This window comes from Puntigrus tetrazona, chromosome 1 (assembly GCF_018831695.1).
Source record: "Puntigrus tetrazona isolate hp1 chromosome 1, ASM1883169v1, whole genome shotgun sequence".
Lineage (NCBI taxonomy): Eukaryota > Metazoa > Chordata > Actinopteri > Cypriniformes > Cyprinidae > Puntigrus > Puntigrus tetrazona.
Window position 1 is genome coordinate 21,774,093 of NC_056699.1, and position 17,821 is coordinate 21,791,913.

General features: G+C 38.9%; 1 protein-coding gene across 1 annotated transcript in view; it reads right to left on the minus strand.

Annotated features, from left to right (window-relative positions):
* The window catches only part of LOC122348907 (uncharacterized threonine-rich GPI-anchored glycoprotein PJ4664.02-like), a 37,864-nt gene that overhangs the window by 12,212 nt on the left and 7,831 nt on the right, over window positions 1-17,821 (minus strand). The window contains exons 25-93 of the mRNA XM_043244797.1: window positions 17,705-17,766; window positions 17,383-17,541; window positions 17,154-17,280; window positions 16,741-16,802; window positions 16,511-16,576; window positions 16,223-16,317; window positions 15,931-16,010; window positions 15,778-15,839; window positions 15,455-15,613; window positions 15,259-15,353; window positions 14,968-15,047; window positions 14,815-14,876; window positions 14,491-14,649; window positions 14,294-14,388; window positions 14,002-14,081; window positions 13,849-13,910; window positions 13,527-13,685; window positions 13,270-13,424; window positions 13,038-13,159; window positions 12,885-12,946; window positions 12,562-12,720; window positions 12,305-12,459; window positions 12,073-12,194; window positions 11,920-11,981; window positions 11,598-11,756; window positions 11,341-11,495; window positions 11,109-11,230; window positions 10,956-11,017; window positions 10,632-10,790; window positions 10,375-10,529; window positions 10,143-10,264; window positions 9,990-10,051; window positions 9,666-9,824; window positions 9,409-9,563; window positions 9,177-9,298; window positions 9,024-9,085; window positions 8,703-8,861; window positions 8,446-8,600; window positions 8,215-8,336; window positions 8,062-8,123; window positions 7,739-7,897; window positions 7,483-7,637; window positions 7,251-7,372; window positions 7,098-7,159; window positions 6,774-6,932; window positions 6,517-6,671; window positions 6,286-6,407; window positions 6,133-6,194; window positions 5,809-5,967; window positions 5,554-5,708; window positions 4,358-4,479; window positions 4,205-4,266; window positions 3,884-4,042; window positions 3,628-3,782; window positions 3,395-3,516; window positions 3,242-3,303; window positions 2,918-3,076; window positions 2,661-2,815; window positions 2,429-2,550; window positions 2,276-2,337; window positions 1,951-2,109; window positions 1,696-1,850; window positions 1,465-1,586; window positions 1,313-1,374; window positions 991-1,149; window positions 737-891; window positions 505-626; window positions 352-413; window positions 29-187 (exon numbers count right to left, since the gene is read on the minus strand). Coding sequence (XP_043100732.1) covers window positions 29-187; window positions 352-413; window positions 505-626; window positions 737-891; window positions 991-1,149; window positions 1,313-1,374; window positions 1,465-1,586; window positions 1,696-1,850; window positions 1,951-2,109; window positions 2,276-2,337; window positions 2,429-2,550; window positions 2,661-2,815; window positions 2,918-3,076; window positions 3,242-3,303; window positions 3,395-3,516; window positions 3,628-3,782; window positions 3,884-4,042; window positions 4,205-4,266; window positions 4,358-4,479; window positions 5,554-5,708; window positions 5,809-5,967; window positions 6,133-6,194; window positions 6,286-6,407; window positions 6,517-6,671; window positions 6,774-6,932; window positions 7,098-7,159; window positions 7,251-7,372; window positions 7,483-7,637; window positions 7,739-7,897; window positions 8,062-8,123; window positions 8,215-8,336; window positions 8,446-8,600; window positions 8,703-8,861; window positions 9,024-9,085; window positions 9,177-9,298; window positions 9,409-9,563; window positions 9,666-9,824; window positions 9,990-10,051; window positions 10,143-10,264; window positions 10,375-10,529; window positions 10,632-10,790; window positions 10,956-11,017; window positions 11,109-11,230; window positions 11,341-11,495; window positions 11,598-11,756; window positions 11,920-11,981; window positions 12,073-12,194; window positions 12,305-12,459; window positions 12,562-12,720; window positions 12,885-12,946; window positions 13,038-13,159; window positions 13,270-13,424; window positions 13,527-13,685; window positions 13,849-13,910; window positions 14,002-14,081; window positions 14,294-14,388; window positions 14,491-14,649; window positions 14,815-14,876; window positions 14,968-15,047; window positions 15,259-15,353; window positions 15,455-15,613; window positions 15,778-15,839; window positions 15,931-16,010; window positions 16,223-16,317; window positions 16,511-16,576; window positions 16,741-16,802; window positions 17,154-17,280; window positions 17,383-17,541; window positions 17,705-17,766 — 8,138 coding nt within the window. The remainder of the gene's footprint in view (window positions 1-28; window positions 188-351; window positions 414-504; window positions 627-736; window positions 892-990; window positions 1,150-1,312; window positions 1,375-1,464; window positions 1,587-1,695; window positions 1,851-1,950; window positions 2,110-2,275; window positions 2,338-2,428; window positions 2,551-2,660; window positions 2,816-2,917; window positions 3,077-3,241; window positions 3,304-3,394; window positions 3,517-3,627; window positions 3,783-3,883; window positions 4,043-4,204; window positions 4,267-4,357; window positions 4,480-5,553; window positions 5,709-5,808; window positions 5,968-6,132; window positions 6,195-6,285; window positions 6,408-6,516; window positions 6,672-6,773; window positions 6,933-7,097; window positions 7,160-7,250; window positions 7,373-7,482; window positions 7,638-7,738; window positions 7,898-8,061; window positions 8,124-8,214; window positions 8,337-8,445; window positions 8,601-8,702; window positions 8,862-9,023; window positions 9,086-9,176; window positions 9,299-9,408; window positions 9,564-9,665; window positions 9,825-9,989; window positions 10,052-10,142; window positions 10,265-10,374; window positions 10,530-10,631; window positions 10,791-10,955; window positions 11,018-11,108; window positions 11,231-11,340; window positions 11,496-11,597; window positions 11,757-11,919; window positions 11,982-12,072; window positions 12,195-12,304; window positions 12,460-12,561; window positions 12,721-12,884; window positions 12,947-13,037; window positions 13,160-13,269; window positions 13,425-13,526; window positions 13,686-13,848; window positions 13,911-14,001; window positions 14,082-14,293; window positions 14,389-14,490; window positions 14,650-14,814; window positions 14,877-14,967; window positions 15,048-15,258; window positions 15,354-15,454; window positions 15,614-15,777; window positions 15,840-15,930; window positions 16,011-16,222; window positions 16,318-16,510; window positions 16,577-16,740; window positions 16,803-17,153; window positions 17,281-17,382; window positions 17,542-17,704; window positions 17,767-17,821) is intronic.

The window sequence follows — 17,821 nt, forward strand, 5'->3', positions numbered from 1 at the left end:
TTCTCCGCAATTGAAAACCAACACTTACATGAGGTTTGGTGAAGTCACAAAGAAACTGGTTGTTGTTCCTGGAAGCACCGTTGTCGTGGTTGACACAAGTAACTCATTTAGGAAGCTGACTGGTTGCAGGGCATCTCCACCATTGAAGTTATAACCCATCTTGCCATCAATCTGGTTTGTAGCGCTCCTACAGAACACATAGGAGATATCTGTTAGTGACTTTAATCCCATCTAAAAAATGTTTAGTTCAGTTGTTTTTTTTTTTTAGGTATTTGGTATTTCCCACGGCTTTATTGAACTAAAATGAGAAGACAGATTCAATGAAGATTGTCACATGAGTTTTCATCTTACGTGAAGTTGGAAAATTTGGATTGGAAAGCTGGGCTGCCAGGTTCATTCAGAAGAGTGTTCAGCTGCAGGAGAAAACCAAATCTTTCGTCAGTCTCTGTTGAAATGCTGCCATTGGACCTAAACTATTTTAGATTGTACATTTTTAACATTTACCGAATTATCGATGATTTTCTGCACTTCCTGGCAGGTATTGTTTCTGAGCACCTGGTCCACTGGCATGCTGATGTTAACCACTTTAATTTCAAACACCACAGCATATGAGGTTTCTGAGATTTCTGTGTGAAGACAAAAATATGACATTTTATTTGGTTAAAAACTTGCCATTTATATCAGTTGTTCTCTTTTCCCTGTGGAAATGTTTTAAACCTTCTTTCATGACACTTACTCTCATACGTGACATTCACCACTTTCACTGATTCATTCAGCTTTGACTCTCTGGATTTACGGAGAGTGTTGATAGCCCTGAGGACCAGATCTTCACTGGGAACTGGAGATGATGAATTGAACACCAGCCTGGCTGTGACCACTGCTGAACCAGATCTGTAAGCAAAACACAGTTTGTTCAATGTGCATCAGATTTTAAGAGTAAAATTTCTTTTGCAGTTTTAATTCTTCTCCCAATTGAAAACCAACACTTACATGAGGTTTGGTGAAGTCACAAAGAAACTGGTTGTTGTTTCTGGAAGCACCGTTGTCGTGGTTGACACAAGTAACTCATTTAGGAAGCTGACTGGTTGCAGGGCATCTCCACCATTGAAGTTATAACCCATCTTGCCATCAATCTGGTTTGTAGCGCTCCTACAGGACACATAGGAGATATCTGTTAGGGACTTTAATCCCCATCTAAAGATGTTTAGTTCAGTTGTTTATTTTTTAAGGTATATGGTATTTCCCACGGCTTTATTGAACTAAAATGAGAAGACAGATTAAATGAAGATTGTCACATGAGTTTTCATCTTACGTGAAGTTGGAAAATTTGGATTGGAAAGCTGGGCTGCCAGGTTCATTCAGAAGAGTGTTCAGCTGCAGGAGAAAACCAAATCTTTGATCAGTCTCTGTTGAAATGCTGCCATTGGACCTAAACTATTTCAGATTGTACATTTTAACATTTACCGAATTATCGATGATTTTCTGCACTTCCTGGCAGGTATTGTTTCTGAGCACCTGGTCCACTGGCATGCTGATGTTAACCACTTTAATTTCAAATACCACAGCATATGAGGTTTCTGAGATTTCTGTGTGGAGACAAAAATATGACATTTTATTTGGTTAAAAACTTGCCATTTATATCAGTTGTTCTCATTTCCTGTGAAAATGTTTTAAACCTTCTTTCATGACACTTACTCTCATAGGTGACATTCACCACTTTCACTGATTCATTCAGCTTTGACTCTCTGGAATTACGGAGAGTGTTGATAGCCCTGAGGACCAGATCTTCACTGGGAACTGGAGATGATGAGTTGAACACCAGCCTGGCTATGACGACTGCTGAACCAGATCTGTAAGCAAAACACAGTTTGTTCAATGTGCATCAGATTTTAAGAGTAAAAATTATTTTGCAGTTTTAATTCTTCTCCGCAATTGAAAACCAACACTTACATGAGGTTTGGTGAAGTCACAAAGAAACTGGTTGTTGTTCCTGGAAGCACCGTTGTCGTGGTTGACACAAGTAACTCATTTAGGAAGCTGACTGGTTGCAGGGCATCTCCACCATTGAAGTTATAACCCATCTTGCCATCAATCTGGTTTGTAGCGCTCCTACAGGACACATAGGAGATATCTGTTAGGGACTTTAATCCCCTATCTCTAAAGATGTTTAGTTCAGTTGTTTATTTTTTAAGGTATATGGTATTTCCCACGGCTTTATTGAACTAAAATGAGAAGACAGATTAAATGAAGATTGTCACATGAGTTTTCATCTTACGTGAAGTTGGAAAATTTGGATTGGAAAGCTGGGCTGCCAGGTTCATTCAGAAGAGTGTTCAGCTGCAGGAGAAAACCAAATCTTTGATCAGTCTCTGTTGAAATGCTGCCATTGGACCTAAACTATTTCAGATTGTACATTTTTAACATTTACCGAATTATCGATGATTTTCTGCACTTCCTGGCAGGTATTGTTTCTGAGCACCTGGTCCACTGGCATGCTGATGTTAACCACTTTAATTTCAAATACCACAGCATATGAGGTTTCTGAGATTTCTGTGTGGAGACAAAAATATGACATTTTATTTGGTTAAAAACTTGCCATTTATATCAGTTGTTCTCATTTCCCTGTGAAAATGTTTTAAACCTTCTTTCATGACACTTACTCTCATAGGTGACATTCACCACTTTCACTGATTCATTCAGCTTTGACTCTCTGGAATTACGAAGAGTGTTGATAGCCCTGAAGACCAGATCTTCACTGGGAACTGGAGATGATGAGTTGAACACCAGCCTGGCTATGACGACTGCTGAACCAGATCTGTAAGCAAAACACAGTTTGTTCAATGTGCATCAGATTTTAAGAGTAAAAAATTATTTTTGCAGTTTTAATTCTTCTCCGCAATTGAAAACCAACACTTACATGAGGTTTGGTGAAGTCACAAAGAAACTGGTTGTTGTTCCTGGAAGCACCGTTGTCGTGGTTGACACAAGTAACTCATTTAGGAAGCTGACTGGTTGCAGGGCATCTCCACCATTGAAGTTATAACCCATCTTGCCATCAATCTGGTTTGTAGCGCTCCTACAGGACACATAGGAGATATCTGTTAGGGACTTTAATCCCCCTATCTAAAGATGTTTAGTTCAGTTGTTTATTTTTTAAGGTATATGGTATTTCCCACGGCTTTATTGAACTAAAATGAGAAGACAGATTCAATGAAGATTGTCACATGAGTTTTCATCTTACGTGAAGTTGGAAAATTTGGATTGGAAAGCTGGGCTGCCAGGTTCATTCAGAAGAGTGTTCAGCTGCAGGAGAAAACCAAATCTTTGATCAGTCTCTGTTGAAATGCTGCCATTGGACCTAAACTATTTTAGATTGTACATTTTTAACATTTACCGAATTATCGATGATTTTCTGCACTTCCTGGCAGGTATTGTTTCTGAGCACCTGGTCCACTGGCATGCTGATGTTACCCACTTTAATTTCAAATACCACAGCATATGAGGTTTCTGAGATTTCTGTGTGGAGACAAAAATATGACATTTTATTTGGTTAAAAACTTGCCATTTATATCAGTTGTTCTCATTTCCCTGTGAAAATGTTTTAAACCTTCTTTTCATGACACTTACTCTCATAGGTGACATTCACCACTTTCACTGATTCATTCAGCTTTGACTCTCTGGAATTACGGAGAGTGTTGATAGCCCTGAGGACCAGATCTTCACTGGGAACTGGAGATGATGAGTTGAACACCAGCCTGGCTATGACGACTGCTGAACCAGATCTGTAAGCAAAACACAGTTTGTTCAATGTGCATCAGATTTTAAGAGTAAAAATTATTTTTGCAGTTTTAATTCTTCTCCGCAATTGAAAACCAACACTTACATGAGGTTTGGTGAAGTCACAAAGAAACTGGTTGTTGTTCCTGGAAGCACCGTTGTCGTGGTTGACACAAGTAACTCATTTAGGAAGCTGACTGGTTGCAGGGCATCTCCACCATTGAAGTTATAACCCATCTTGCCATCAATCTGGTTTGTAGCGCTCCTACAGGACACATAGGAGATATCTGTTAGGGACTTTAATCCCCTATCTAAAGATGTTTAGTTCAGTTGTTTATTTTTTAGGTATATGGTATTTCCACGGCTTTATCGAACTAAAATGAAAAGACAGATTAAATGAAGATTGTCACATGAGTTTTCATCTTACGTGAAGTTGGAAAATTTGGATTGGAAAGCTGGGCTGCCAGGTTCATTCAGAAGAGTGTTCAGCTGCAGGAGAAAACCAAATCTTTGATCAGTCTCTGTTGAAATGCTGCCATTGGACCTAAACTATTTTAGATTGTACATTTCTAACATTTACCGAATTATCGATGATTTTCTGCACTTCCTGGCAGGTATTGTTTCTGAGCACCTGGTCCACTGGCATGCTGATGTTAACCACTTTAATTTCAAACACCACAGCATATGAGGTTTCTGAGATTTCTGTGTGAAGACAAAAATATGACATTTTATTTGGTTAAAAACTTGCCATTTATATCAGTTGTTCTCATTTCCCTGTGAAAATGTTTTAAACCTTCTTTCATGACACTTACTCTCATAGGTGACATTCACCACTTTCACTGATTCATTCAGCTTTGACTCTCTGGAATTACGGAGAGTGTTGATAGCCCTGAGGACCAGATCTTCACTGGGAACTGGAGATGATGAGTTGAACACCAGCCTGGCTATGACGACTGCTGAACCAGATCTGTAAGCAAAACACAGTTTGTTCAATGTGCATCAGATTTTAAGAGTAAAAATTCTTTTTGCAGTTTTAATTCTTCTCCGCAATTGAAAACCAACACTTACATGAGGTTTGGTGAAGTCACAAAGAAACTGGTTGTTGTTCCTGGAAGCACCGTTGTCGTGGTTGACACAAGTAACTCATTTAGGAAGCTGACTGGTTGCAGGGCATCTCCACCATTGAAGTTATAACCCATCTTGCCATCAATCTGGTTTGTAGCGCTCCTACAGGACACATAGGAGATATCTGTTAGGGACTTTAATCCCCCTATCTAAAGATGTTTAGTTCAGTTGTTTATTTTTTAAGGTATATGGTATTTCCCACGGCTTTATTGAACTAAAATGAGAAGACAGATTAAATGAAGATTGTCACATGAGTTTTCATCTTACGTGAAGTTGGAAAATTTGGATTGGAAAGCTGGGCTGCCAGGTTCATTCAGAAGAGTGTTCAGCTGCAGGAGAAAACCAAATCTTTGATCAGTCTCTGTTGAAATGCTGCCATTGGACCTAAACTATTTCAGATTGTACATTTCTAACATTTACCGAATTATCGATGATTTTCTGCACTTCCTGGCAGGTATTGTTTCTGAGCACCTGGTCCACTGGCATGCTGATGTTACCCACTTTAATTTCAAATACCACAGCATATGAGGTTTCTGAGATTTCTGTGTGGAGACAAAAATATGACATTTTATTTGGTTAAAAACTTGCCATTTATATCAGTTGTTCTCATTTCCTGTGAAAATGTTTTAAACCTTCTTTCATGACACTTACTCTCATAGGTGACATTCACCACTTTCACTGATTCGTTCAGCTTTGACTCTCTGGAATTACGAAGAGTGTTGATAGCCCTGAGGACCAGATCTTCACTGGGAACTGGAGATGATGAGTTGAACACCAGCCTGGCTATGACGACTGCTGAACCAGATCTGTAAGCAAAACACAGTTTGTTCAATGTGCATCAGATTTTAAGAGTAAAAATTATTTTTGCAGTTTTAATTCTTCTCCCAATTGAAAACCAACACTTACATGAGGTTTGGTGAAGTCACAAAGAAACTGGTTGTTGTTTCTGGAAGCACCGTTGTCGTGGTTGACACAAGTAACTCATTTAGGAAGCTGACTGGTTGCAGGGCATCTCCACCATTGAAGTTATAACCCATCATGCCATCAATCTGGTTTGCAGCGCTCCTACAGGACACATAGGAGATATCTGTTAGGGACTTTAACCCCCATCTAAAGATGTTTAGTTCAGTTGTTTATTTTTTTTTAGGTATTTGGTATTTCCCACGGCTTTATTGAACTAAAATGAGAAGACAGATTCAATGAAGATTGTCACATGAGTTTTCATCTTACGTGAAGTTGGAAAATTTGGATTGGAAAGCTGGGCTGCCAGGTTCATTCAGAAGAGTGTTCAGCTGCAGGAGAAAACCAAATCTTTGGTCAGTCTCTATTGAAATGCTGCCATTGGACCTAAACTATTTTAGATTGTACATTTCTAACATTTACCGAATTATCGATGATTTTCTGCACTTCCTGGCAGGTATTGTTTCTGAGCACCTGGTCCACTGGCATGCTGATGTTAACCACTTTAATTTCAAATACCACAGCATATGAGGTTTCTGAGATTTCTGTGTGGAGACAAAAATATGACATTTTATTTGGTTAAAAACTTGCCATTTATATCAGTTGTTCTCATTTCCTGTGAAAATGTTTTAAACCTTCTTTCATGACACTTACTCTCATAGGTGACATTCACCACTTTCACTGATTCATTCAGCTTTGACTCTCTGGAATTACGAAGAGTGTTGATAGCCCTGAAGACCAGATCTTCACTGGGAACTGGAGATGATGAGTTGAACACCAGCCTGGCTATGACGACTGCTGAACCAGATCTGTAAGCAAAACACAGTTTGTTCAATGTGCATCAGATTTTAAGAGTAAAAAATTCTTTTTGCAGTTTTAATTCTTCTCCGAAATTGAAAACCAACACTTACATGAGGTTTGGTGAAGTCACAAAGAAACTGGTTATTGTTCCTGGAAGCACCGTTGTCGTGGTTGACACAAGTAACTCATTTAGGAAGCTGACTGGTTGCAGGGCATCTCCACCATTGAAGTTATAACCCATCATGCCATCAATCTGGTTTGTAGCGCTCCTACAGGACACATAGGAGATATCTGTTAGGGACTTTAATCCCCCTATCTAAAGATGTTTAGTTCAGTTGTTTATTTTTTAAGGTATATGGTATTTCCCACGGCTTTATTGAACTAAAATGAGAAGACAGATTCAATGAAGATTGTCACATGAGTTTTCATCTTACGTGAAGTTGGAAAATTTGGATTGGAAAGCTGGGCTGCCAGGTTCATTCAGAAGAGTGTTCAGCTGCAGGAGAAAACCAAATCTTTGATCAGTCTCTGTTGAAATGCTGCCATTGGACCTAAACTATTTCAGATTGTACATTTCTAACATTTACCGAATTATCGATGATTTTCTGCACTTCCTGGCAGGTATTGTTTCTGAGCACCTGGTCCACTGGCATGCTGATGTTACCCACTTTAATTTCAAATACCACAGCATATGAGGTTTCTGAGATTTCTGTGTGGAGACAAAAATATGACATTTTATTTGGTTAAAAACTTGCCATTTATATCAGTTGTTCTCATTTCCCTGTGAAAATGTTTTAAACCTTCTTTCATGACACTTACTCTCATAGGTGACATTCACCACTTTCACTGATTCATTCAGCTTTGACTCTCTGGAATTACGGAGAGTGTTGATAGCCCTGAGGACCAGATCTTCACTGGGAACTGGAGATGATGAGTTGAACACCAGCCTGGCTATGACGACTGCTGAACCAGATCTGTAAGCAAAACACAGTTTGTTCAATGTGCATCAGATTTTAAGAGTAAAAAATTCTTTTGCAGTTTTAATTCTTCTCCGAAATTGAAAACCAACACTTACATGAGGTTTGGTGAAGTCACAAAGAAACTGGTTGTTGTTCCTGGAAGCACCGTTGTCGTGGTTGACACAAGTAACTCATTTAGGAAGCTGACTGGTTGCAGGGCATCTCCACCATTGAAGTTATAACCCATCTTGCCATCAATCTGGTTTGTAGCGCTCCTACAGGACACATAGGAGATATCTGTTAGGGACTTTAATCCCCCTATCTAAAGATGTTTAGTTCAGTTGTTTATTTTTTAGGTATATGGTATTTCCCACGGCTTTATTGAACTAAAATGAGAAGACAGATTCAATGAAGATTGTCACATGAGTTTTCATCTTACGTGAAGTTGGAAAATTTGGATTGGAAAGCTGGGCTGCCAGGTTCATTCAGAAGAGTGTTCAGCTGCAGGAGAAAACCAAATCTTTGATCAGTCTCTGTTGAAATGCTGCCATTGGACCTAAACTATTTTAGATTGTACATTTTTAACATTTACCGAATTATCGATGATTTTCTGCACTTCCTGGCAGGTATTGTTTCTGAGCACCTGGTCCACTGGCATGCTGATGTTAACCACTTTAATTTCAAATACCACAGCATATGAGGTTTCTGAGATTTCTGTGTGAGACAAAAATATGACATTTTATTTGGTTAAAAACTTGCCATTTATATCAGTTGTTCTCATTTCCCTGTGAAAATGTTTTAAACCTTCTTTCATGACACTTACTCTCATAGGTGACATTCACCACTTTCACTGATTCATTCAGCTTTGACTCTCTGGAATTACGGAGAGTGTTGATAGCCCTGAGGACCAGATCTTCACTGGGAACTGGAGATGATGAGTTGAACACCAGCCTGGCTATGACGACTGCTGAACCAGATCTGTAAGCAAAACACAGTTTGTTCAATGTGCATCAGATTTTAAGAGTAAAAAAATTTTTTTGCAGTTTTAATTCTTCTCCGCAATTGAAAACCAACACTTACATGAGGTTTGGTGAAGTCACAAAGAAACTGGTTGTTGTTCCTGGAAGCACCGTTGTCGTGGTTGACACAAGTAACTCATTTAGGAAGCTGACTGGTTGCAGGGCATCTCCACCATTGAAGTTATAACCCATCTTGCCATCAATCTGGTTTGTAGCGCTCCTACAGGACACATAGGAGATATCTGTTAGGGACTTTAACCCCATCTAAAGATGTTTAGTTCAGTTGTTTATTTTTTAAGGTATATGGTATTTCCCACGGCTTTATTGAACTAAAATGAGAAGACAGATTAAATGAAGATTGTCACATGAGTTTTCATCTTACGTGAAGTTGGAAAATTTGGATTGGAAAGCTGGGCTGCCAGGTTCATTCAGAAGAGTGTTCAGCTGCAGGAGAAAACCAAATCGTTGGTCAGTCTCTGTTGAAATGCTGCCATTGGACCTAAACTATTTTAGATTGTACATTTTTAACATTTACCGAATTATCGATGATTTTCTGCACTTCCTGGCAGGTATTGTTTCTGAGCACCTGGTCCACTGGCATGCTGATGTTAACCACTTTAATTTGAAATACCACAGCATATGAGGTTTCTGAGATTTCTGTGTGAAGACAAAAATATGACATTTTATTTGGTTAAAAACTTGCCATTTATATCAGTTGTTCTCATTTCCCTGTGAAAATGTTTTAAACCTTCTTTCATGACACTTACTCTCATAGGTGACATTCACCACTTTCACTGATTCATTCAGCTTTGACTCTCTGGAATTACGGAGAGTGTTGATAGCCCTGAGGACCAGATCTTCACTGGGAACTGGAGATGATGAGTTGAACACCAGCCTGGCTATGACGACTGCTGAACCAGATCTGTAAGCAAAACACAGTTTGTTCAATGTGCATCAGATTTTAAGAGTAAAAAAATTTTTATGCAGTTTTAATTCTTCTCCGAAATTGAAAACCAACACTTACATGAGGTTTGGTGAAGTCACAAAGAAACTGGTTGTTGTTTCTGGAAGCACCGTTGTCGTGGTTGACACAAGTAACTCATTTAGGAAGCTGACTGGTTGCAGGGCATCTCCACCATTGAAGTTATAACCCATCTTGCCATCAATCTGGTTTGTAGCGCTCCTACAGGACACATAGGAGATATCTGTTAGGGACTTTAATCCCCCTATCTAAAGATGTTTAGTTCAGTTGTTTATTTTTTAAGGTATATGGTATTTCCCACGGCTTTATTGAACTAAAATGAGAAGACAGATTAAAGGAAGATTGTCACATGAGTTTTCATCTTACGTGAAGTTGGAAAATTTGGATTGGAAAGCTGGGCTGCCAGGTTCATTCAGAAGAGTGTTCAGCTGCAGGAGAAAACCAAATCTTTGATCAGTCTCTGTTGAAATGCTGCCATTGGACCTAAACTATTTCAAATTGTACTTTTCTAACATTTACCGAATTATCGATGATTTTCTGCACTTCCTGGCAGGTATTGTTTCTGAGCACCTGGTCCACTGGCATGCTGATGTTACCCACTTTAATTTCAAATACCACAGCATATGAGGTTTCTGAGATTTCTGTGTGGAGACAAAAATATGACATTTTATTTGGTTAAAAACTTGCCATTTATATCAGTTGTTCTCATTTCCCTGTGAAAATGTTTTAAACCTTCTTTCATGACACTTACTCTCATAGGTGACATTCACCACTTTCACTGATTCATTCAGCTTTGACTCTCTGGAATTACGGAGAGTGTTGATAGCCCTGAGGACCAGATCTTCACTGGGAACTGGAGATGATGAGTTGAACACCAGCCTGGCTATGACGACTGCTGAACCAGATCTGTAAGCAAAACACAGTTTGTTCAATGTGCATCAGATTTTAAGAGTAAAAAATTATTTTTGCAGTTTCAATTCTTTTCCGCAATTGAAAACCAACACTTACATGAGGTTTGGTGAAGTCACAAAGAAACTGGTTGTTGTTCCTGGAAGCACCGTTGTCGTGGTTGACACAAGTAACTCATTTAGGAAGCTGACTGGTTGCAGGGCATCTCCACCATTGAAGTTATAACCCATCTTGCCATCAATCTGGTTTGTAGCGCTCCTACAGGACACATAGGAGATATCTGTTAGGGACTTTAATCCCCCTATCTAAAGATGTTTAGTTCAGTTGTTTATTTTTTAAGGTATATGGTATTTCCCATGGCTTTATTGAACTAAAATGAGAAGACAGATTAAATGAAGATTGTCACATGAGTTTTCATCTTACGTGAAGTTGGAAAATTTGGATTGGAAAGCTGGGCTGCCAGGTTCATTCAGAAGAGTGTTCAGCTGCAGGAGAAAACCAAATCTTTGATCAGTCTCTGTTGAAATGCTGCCATTGGACCTAAACTATTTTAGATTGTACATTTTTAACATTTACCGAATTATCGATGATTTTCTGCACTTCCTGGCAGGTATTGTTTCTGAGCACCTGGTCCACTGGCATGCTGATGTTAACCACTTTAATTTCAAATACCACAGCATATGAGGTTTCTGAGATTTCTGTGTGGAGACAAAAATATGACATTTTATTTGGTGAAAAACTTGCCATTTATATCAGTTGTTCTCATTTCCCTGTGAAAATGTTTTAAACCTTCTTTCATGACACTTACTCTCATAGGTGACATTCACCACTTTCACTGATTCATTCAGCTTTGACTCTCTGGAATTACGAAGAGTGTTGATAGCCCTGAAGACTAGATCTTCACTGGGAACTGGAGATGATGAGTTGAACACCAGCCTGGCTATGACGACTGCTGAACCAGATCTGTAAGCAAAACACAGTTTGTTCAATATGCATCAGATTTTAAGAGTAAAAAATTATTTTTGCAGTTTTAATTCTTCTCCGCAATTGAAAACCAACACTTACATGAGGTTTGGTGAAGTCACAAAGAAACTGGTTGTTGTTCCTGGAAGCACCGTTGTCGTGGTTGACACAAGTAACTCATTTAGGAAGCTGACTGGTTGCAGGGCATCTCCACCATTGAAGTTATAACCCATCTTGCCATCAATCTGGTTTGTAGCGCTCCTACAGGACACATAGGAGATATCTGTTAGGGACTTTAATCCCAATCAAAAAATGTTTAGTTCAGTTGTTTATTTTTTTAGGTATTTGGTATTTCCTACGGCTTTATTGAACTAAAATGAGAAGACAGATTCAATGAAGATTGTCACATGAGTTTTCATCTTACGTGAAGTTGGAAAATTTGGATTGGAAAGCTGGGCTGCCAGGTTCATTCAGAAGAGTGTTCAGCTGCAGGAGAAAACCAAATCGTTGGTCAGTCTCTGTTGAAATGCTGCCATTGGACCTAAACTAATTTAGATTGTACATTTCTAACATTTACCGAATTATCGATGATTTTCTGCACTTCCTGGCAGGTATTGTTTCTGAGCACCTGGTCCACTGGCATGCTGATGTTACCCACTTTAATTTCAAATACCACAGCATATGAGGTTTCTGAGATTTCTGTGTGGAGACAAAAATATGACATTTTATTTGGTTAAAAACTTGCCATTTATATCAGTTGTTCTCATTTCCCTGTGAAAATGTTTTAAACCTTCTTTCATGACACTTACTCTCATAGGTGACATTCACCACTTTCACTGATTTATTCAGCTTTGACTCTCTGGAATTACGGAGAGTGTTGATAGCCCTGAGGACCAGATCTTCACTGGGAACTGGAGATGATGAGTTGAACACCAGCCTGGCTATGACGACTGCTGAACCAGATCTGTAAGCAAAACACAGTTTGTTCAATGTGCATCAGATTTTAAGAGTAAAAAATTCTTTTTGCAGTTTTAATTCTTCTCCGCAATTGAAAACCAACACTTACATGAGGTTTGGTGAAGTCACAAAGAAACTGGTTGTTGTTCCTGGAAGCACCGTTGTCGTGGTTGACACAAGTAACTCATTTAGGAAGCTGACTGGTTGCAGGGCATCTCCACCATTGAAGTTATAACCCATCTTGCCATCAATCTGGTTTGTAGCGCTCCTACAGGACACATAGGAGATATCTGTTAGGGACTTTAATCCCCCTATCTAAAGATGTTTAGTTCAGTTGTTTATTTTTAAGGTATATGGTATTTCCCATGGCTTTATTGAACTAAAATGAGAAGACAGATTAAATGAAGATTGTCACATGAGTTTTCATCTTACGTGAAGTTGGAAAATTTGGATTGGAAAGCTGGGCTGCCAGGTTCATTCAGAAGAGTGTTCAGCTGCAGGAGAAAACCAAATCTTTGATCAGTCTCTGTTGAAATGCTGCCATTGGACCTAAACTATTTCAGATTGTACATTTTTAACATTTACCGAATTATCGATGATTTTCTGCACTTCCTGGCAGGTATTGTTTCTGAGCACCTGGTCCACTGGCATGCTGATGTTACCCACTTTAATTTCAAATACCACAGCATATGAGGTTTCTGAGATTTCTGTGTGGAGACAAAAATATGACATTTTATTTGGTTAAAAACTTGCCATTTATATGAGTTTTTCTCGATTCCCTGTGAAAATGTTTTAAACCTTCTTTCATGACACTTACTCTCATAGGTGACATTCACCACTTTCACTGATTCATTCAGCTTTGACTCTCTGGAATTACGGAGAGTGTTGATAGCCCTGAGGACCAGATCTTCACTGGGAACTGGAGATGATGAGTTGAACACCAGCCTGGCTATGACGACTGCTGAACCAGATCTGTAAGCAAAACACAGTTTGTTCAATGTGCATCAGATTTTAAGAGTAAAAAATTATTTTTGCAGTTTCAATTCTTTTCCGCAATTGAAAACCAACACTTACATGAGGTTTGGTGAAGTCACAAAGAAACTGGTTGTTGTTCCTGGAAGCACCGTTGTCGTGGTTGACACAAGTAACTCATTTAGGAAGCTGACTGGTTGCAGGGCATCTCCACCATTGAAGTTATAACCCATCTTGCCATCAATCTGGTTTGTAGCGCTCCTACAGGACACATAGGAGATATCTGTTAGGGACTTTAATCCCAATCAAAAAATGTTTAGTTCAGTTGTTTATTTTTTTAGGTATTTGGTATTTCCCACGGCTTTATTGAACTAAAATGAGAAGACAGATTCAATGAAGATTGTCACATGAGTTTTCATCTTACGTGAAGTTGGAAAATTTGGATTGGAAAGCTGGGCTGCCAGGTTCATTCAGAAGAGTGTTCAGCTGCAGGAGAAAACCAAATCGTTGGTCAGTCTCTGTTGAAATGCTGCCATTGGACCTAAACTAATTTAGATTGTACATTTTTAACATTTACCAAATTATCGATGATTTTCTGCACTTCCTGGCAGGTATTGTTTCTGAGCACCTGGTCCACTGGCATGCTGATGTTAACCACTTTAATTTCAAATACCACAGCATATGAGGTTTCTGAGATTTCTGTTTGGAGACAAAAATATGACATTTTATTTGGTTAAAAACTTGCCATTTATATCAGTTGTTCTCATTTCCCTGTGAAAATGTTTTAAACCTTCTTTCATGACACTTACTCTCATAGGTGACATTCACCACTTTCACTGATTCATTCAGCTTTGACTCTCTGGAATTACGAAGAGTGTTGATAGCCCTGAAGACCAGATCTTCACTGGGAACTGGAGATGATGAGTTGAACACCAGCCTGGCTATGACGACTGCTGAACCAGATCTGTAAGCAAAACACAGTTTGTTCAATGTGCATCAGATTTTAAGAGTAAAAAATTATTTTTGCAGTTTTAATTCTTCTCCGCAATTGAAAACCAACACTTACATGAGGTTTGGTGAAGTCACAAAGAAACTGGTTGTTGTTCCTGGAAGCACCGTTGTCGTGGTTGACACAAGTAACTCATTTAGGAAGCTGACTGGTTGCAGGGCATCTCCACCATTGAAGTTATAACCCATCTTGCCATCAATCTGGTTTGTAGCGCTCCTACAGGACACATAGGAGATATCTGTTAGGGACTTTAATCCCCCTATCTAAAGATGTTTAGTTCAGTTGTTTATTTTTTAAGGTATATGGTATTTCCCATGGCTTTATTGAACTAAAATGAGAAGACAGATTAAATGAAGATTGTCACATGAGTTTTCATCTTACGTGAAGTTGGAAAATTTGGATTGGAAAGCTGGGCTGCCAGGTTCATTCAGAAGAGTGTTCAGCTGCAGGAGAAAACCAAATCTTTGATCAGTCTCTGTTGAAATGCTGCCATTGGACCTAAACTATTTCAGATTGTACATTTTTAACATTTACCGAATTATCGATGATTTTCTGCACTTCCTGGCAGGTATTGTTTCTGAGCACCTGGTCCACTGGCATGCTGATGTTACCCACTTTAATTTCAAATACCACAGCATATGAGGTTTCTGAGATTTCTGTGTGGAGACAAAAATATGACATTTTATTTGGTTAAAAACTTGCCATTTATATCAGTTGTTCTCATTTCCTGTGAAAATGTTTTAAACCTTCTTTCATGACACTTACTCTCATAGGTGACATTCACCACTTTCACTGATTCATTCAGCTTTGACTCTCTGGAATTACGGAGAGTGTTGATAGCCCTGAGGACCAGATCTTCACTGGGAACTGGAGATGATGAGTTGAACACCAGCCTGGCTATGACGACTGCTGAACCAGATCTGTAAGCAAAACACAGTTTGTTCAATGTGCATCAGATTTTAAGAGTAAAAATTCTTTTTGCAGTTTTAATTCTTCTCCGCAATTGAAAACCAACACTTACATGAGGTTTGGTGAAGTCACAAAGAAACTGGTTGTTGTTCCTGGAAGCACCGTTGTCGTGGTTGACACAAGTAACTCATTTAGGAAGCTGACTGGTTGCAGGGCATCTCCACCATTGAAGTTATAACCCATCTTGCCATCAATCTGGTTTGTAGCGCTCCTACAGGACACATAGGAGATATCTGTTAGGGACTTTAATCCCAATCTAAAGATGTTTAGTTCAGTTGTTTATTTTTTTAAGGTATATGGTATTTCCCACGGCTTTATTGAACTAAAATGAGAAGACAGATTAAATGAAGATTGTCACATGAGTTTTCATCTTACGTGAAGTTGGAAAATTTGGATTGGAAAGCTGGGCTGCCAGGTTCATTCAGAAGAGTGTTCAGCTGCAGGAGAAAACCAAATCTTTGATCAGTCTCTGTTGAAATGCTGCCATTGGACCTAAACTATTTTAGATTGTACATTTTTAACATTTACCAAATTATCGATGATTTTCTGCACTTCCTGGCAGGTATTGTTTCTGAGCACCTGGTCCACTGGCATGCTGATGTTACCCACTTTAATTTCAAATACCACAGCATATGAGGTTTCTGAGATTTCTGTGTGGAGACAAAAATATGACATTTTATTTGGTTAAAAACTTGCCATTTATATCAGTTGTTCTCATTTCCCTGTGAAAATGTTTTAAACCTTCTTTCATGACACTTACTCTCATAGGTGACATTCACCACTTTCACTGATTCATTCAGCTTTGACTCTCTGGAATTACGGAGAGTGTTGATAGCCCTGAGGACCAGATCTTCACTGGGAACTGGAGATGATGAGTTGAACACCAGCCTGGCTATGACGACTGCTGAACCAGATCTGTAAGCAAAACACAGTTTGTTCAATGTGCATCAGATTTTAAGAGTAAAAATTATTTTTGCAGTTTTAATTCTTCTCCACAATTGAAAACCAACACTTACATGAGGTTTGGTGAAGTCACAAAGAAACTGGTTGTTGTTCCTGGAAGCACCGTTGTCGTGGTTGACACAAGTAACTCATTTAGGAAGCTGACTGGTTGCAGGCATCTCCACCATTGAAGTTATAACCCATCTTGCCATCAATCTGGTTTGTAGCGCTCCTACAGGACACATAGGAGATATCTGTTAGGGACTTTAATCCCCCATCTAAAGATGTTTAGTTCAGTTGTTTATTTTTTTAGGTATTTGGTATTTCCCACGGCTTTATTGAACTAAAATGAGAAGACACATTAAATGAAGATTGTCACATGAGTTTTCATCTTACGTGAAGTTGGAAAATTTGGATTGGAAAGCTGGGCTGCCAGGTTCATTCAGAAGAGTGTTCAGCTGCAGGAGAAAACCAAATCTTTCGTCAGTCTCTGTTTGAAATGCTGCCATTGGACCTAAACTATTTTAGATTGTACATTTCTAACATTTACCAATTATCGATGATTTTCTGCACTTCCTGGCAGGTATTGTTTCTGAGCACCTGGTCCACTGGCATGCTGATGTTAACCACTTTAATTTCAAATACCACAGCATATGAGGTTTCTGAGATTTCTGTGTGGAGACAAAAATATGACAATTTATTTGGTTAAAAACTTGCCATTTATATCAGTTTTTCTCATTTCCCTGTGAAAATGTTTTAAACCTTCGTTCATGACACTTACTCTCATAGGTGACATTCACCACTTTCACTGATTCATTCAGCTTTGACTCTCTGGAATTACGAAGAGTGTTGATAGCCCTGAAGACCAGATCTTCACTGGGAACTGGAGATGATGAGTTGAACACCAGCCTGGCTATGACGACTGCTGAACCAGATCTGTAAGCAAAACACAGTTTGTTCAATGTGCATCAGATTTTAAGAGTAAAAAATTCTTTTTGCAGTTTTAATTCTTCTCCACAATTGAAAACCAACACTTACATGAGGTTTGGTGAAGTCACAAAGAAACTGGTTGTTGTTCCTGGAAGCACCGTTGTCGTGGTTGACACAAGTAACTCATTTAGGAAGCTGACTGGTTGCAGCGCATCTCCACCATTGAAGTTATAAACCATCATGCCATCAATCTGGTTTGCAGCGCTCCTACAGGACACATAGGAGATATCTGTTAGGGACTTTAACCCCCATCTAAAGATTTTTAGTTCAGTTGTTTATTTTTTTAGGTATTTGGTATTTCCCACGGCTTTATTGAACTAAAATGAGAAGACAGATTAAATGAAGATTGTCACATGAGTTTTCATCTTACGTGAAGTTGGAAAATTTGGATTGGAAAGCTGGGCTGCCAGGTTCATTCAGAAGAGTGTTCAGCTGCAGGAGAAAACCAAATCTTTGGTCAGTCTCTGTTGAAATGCTGCCATTGGAC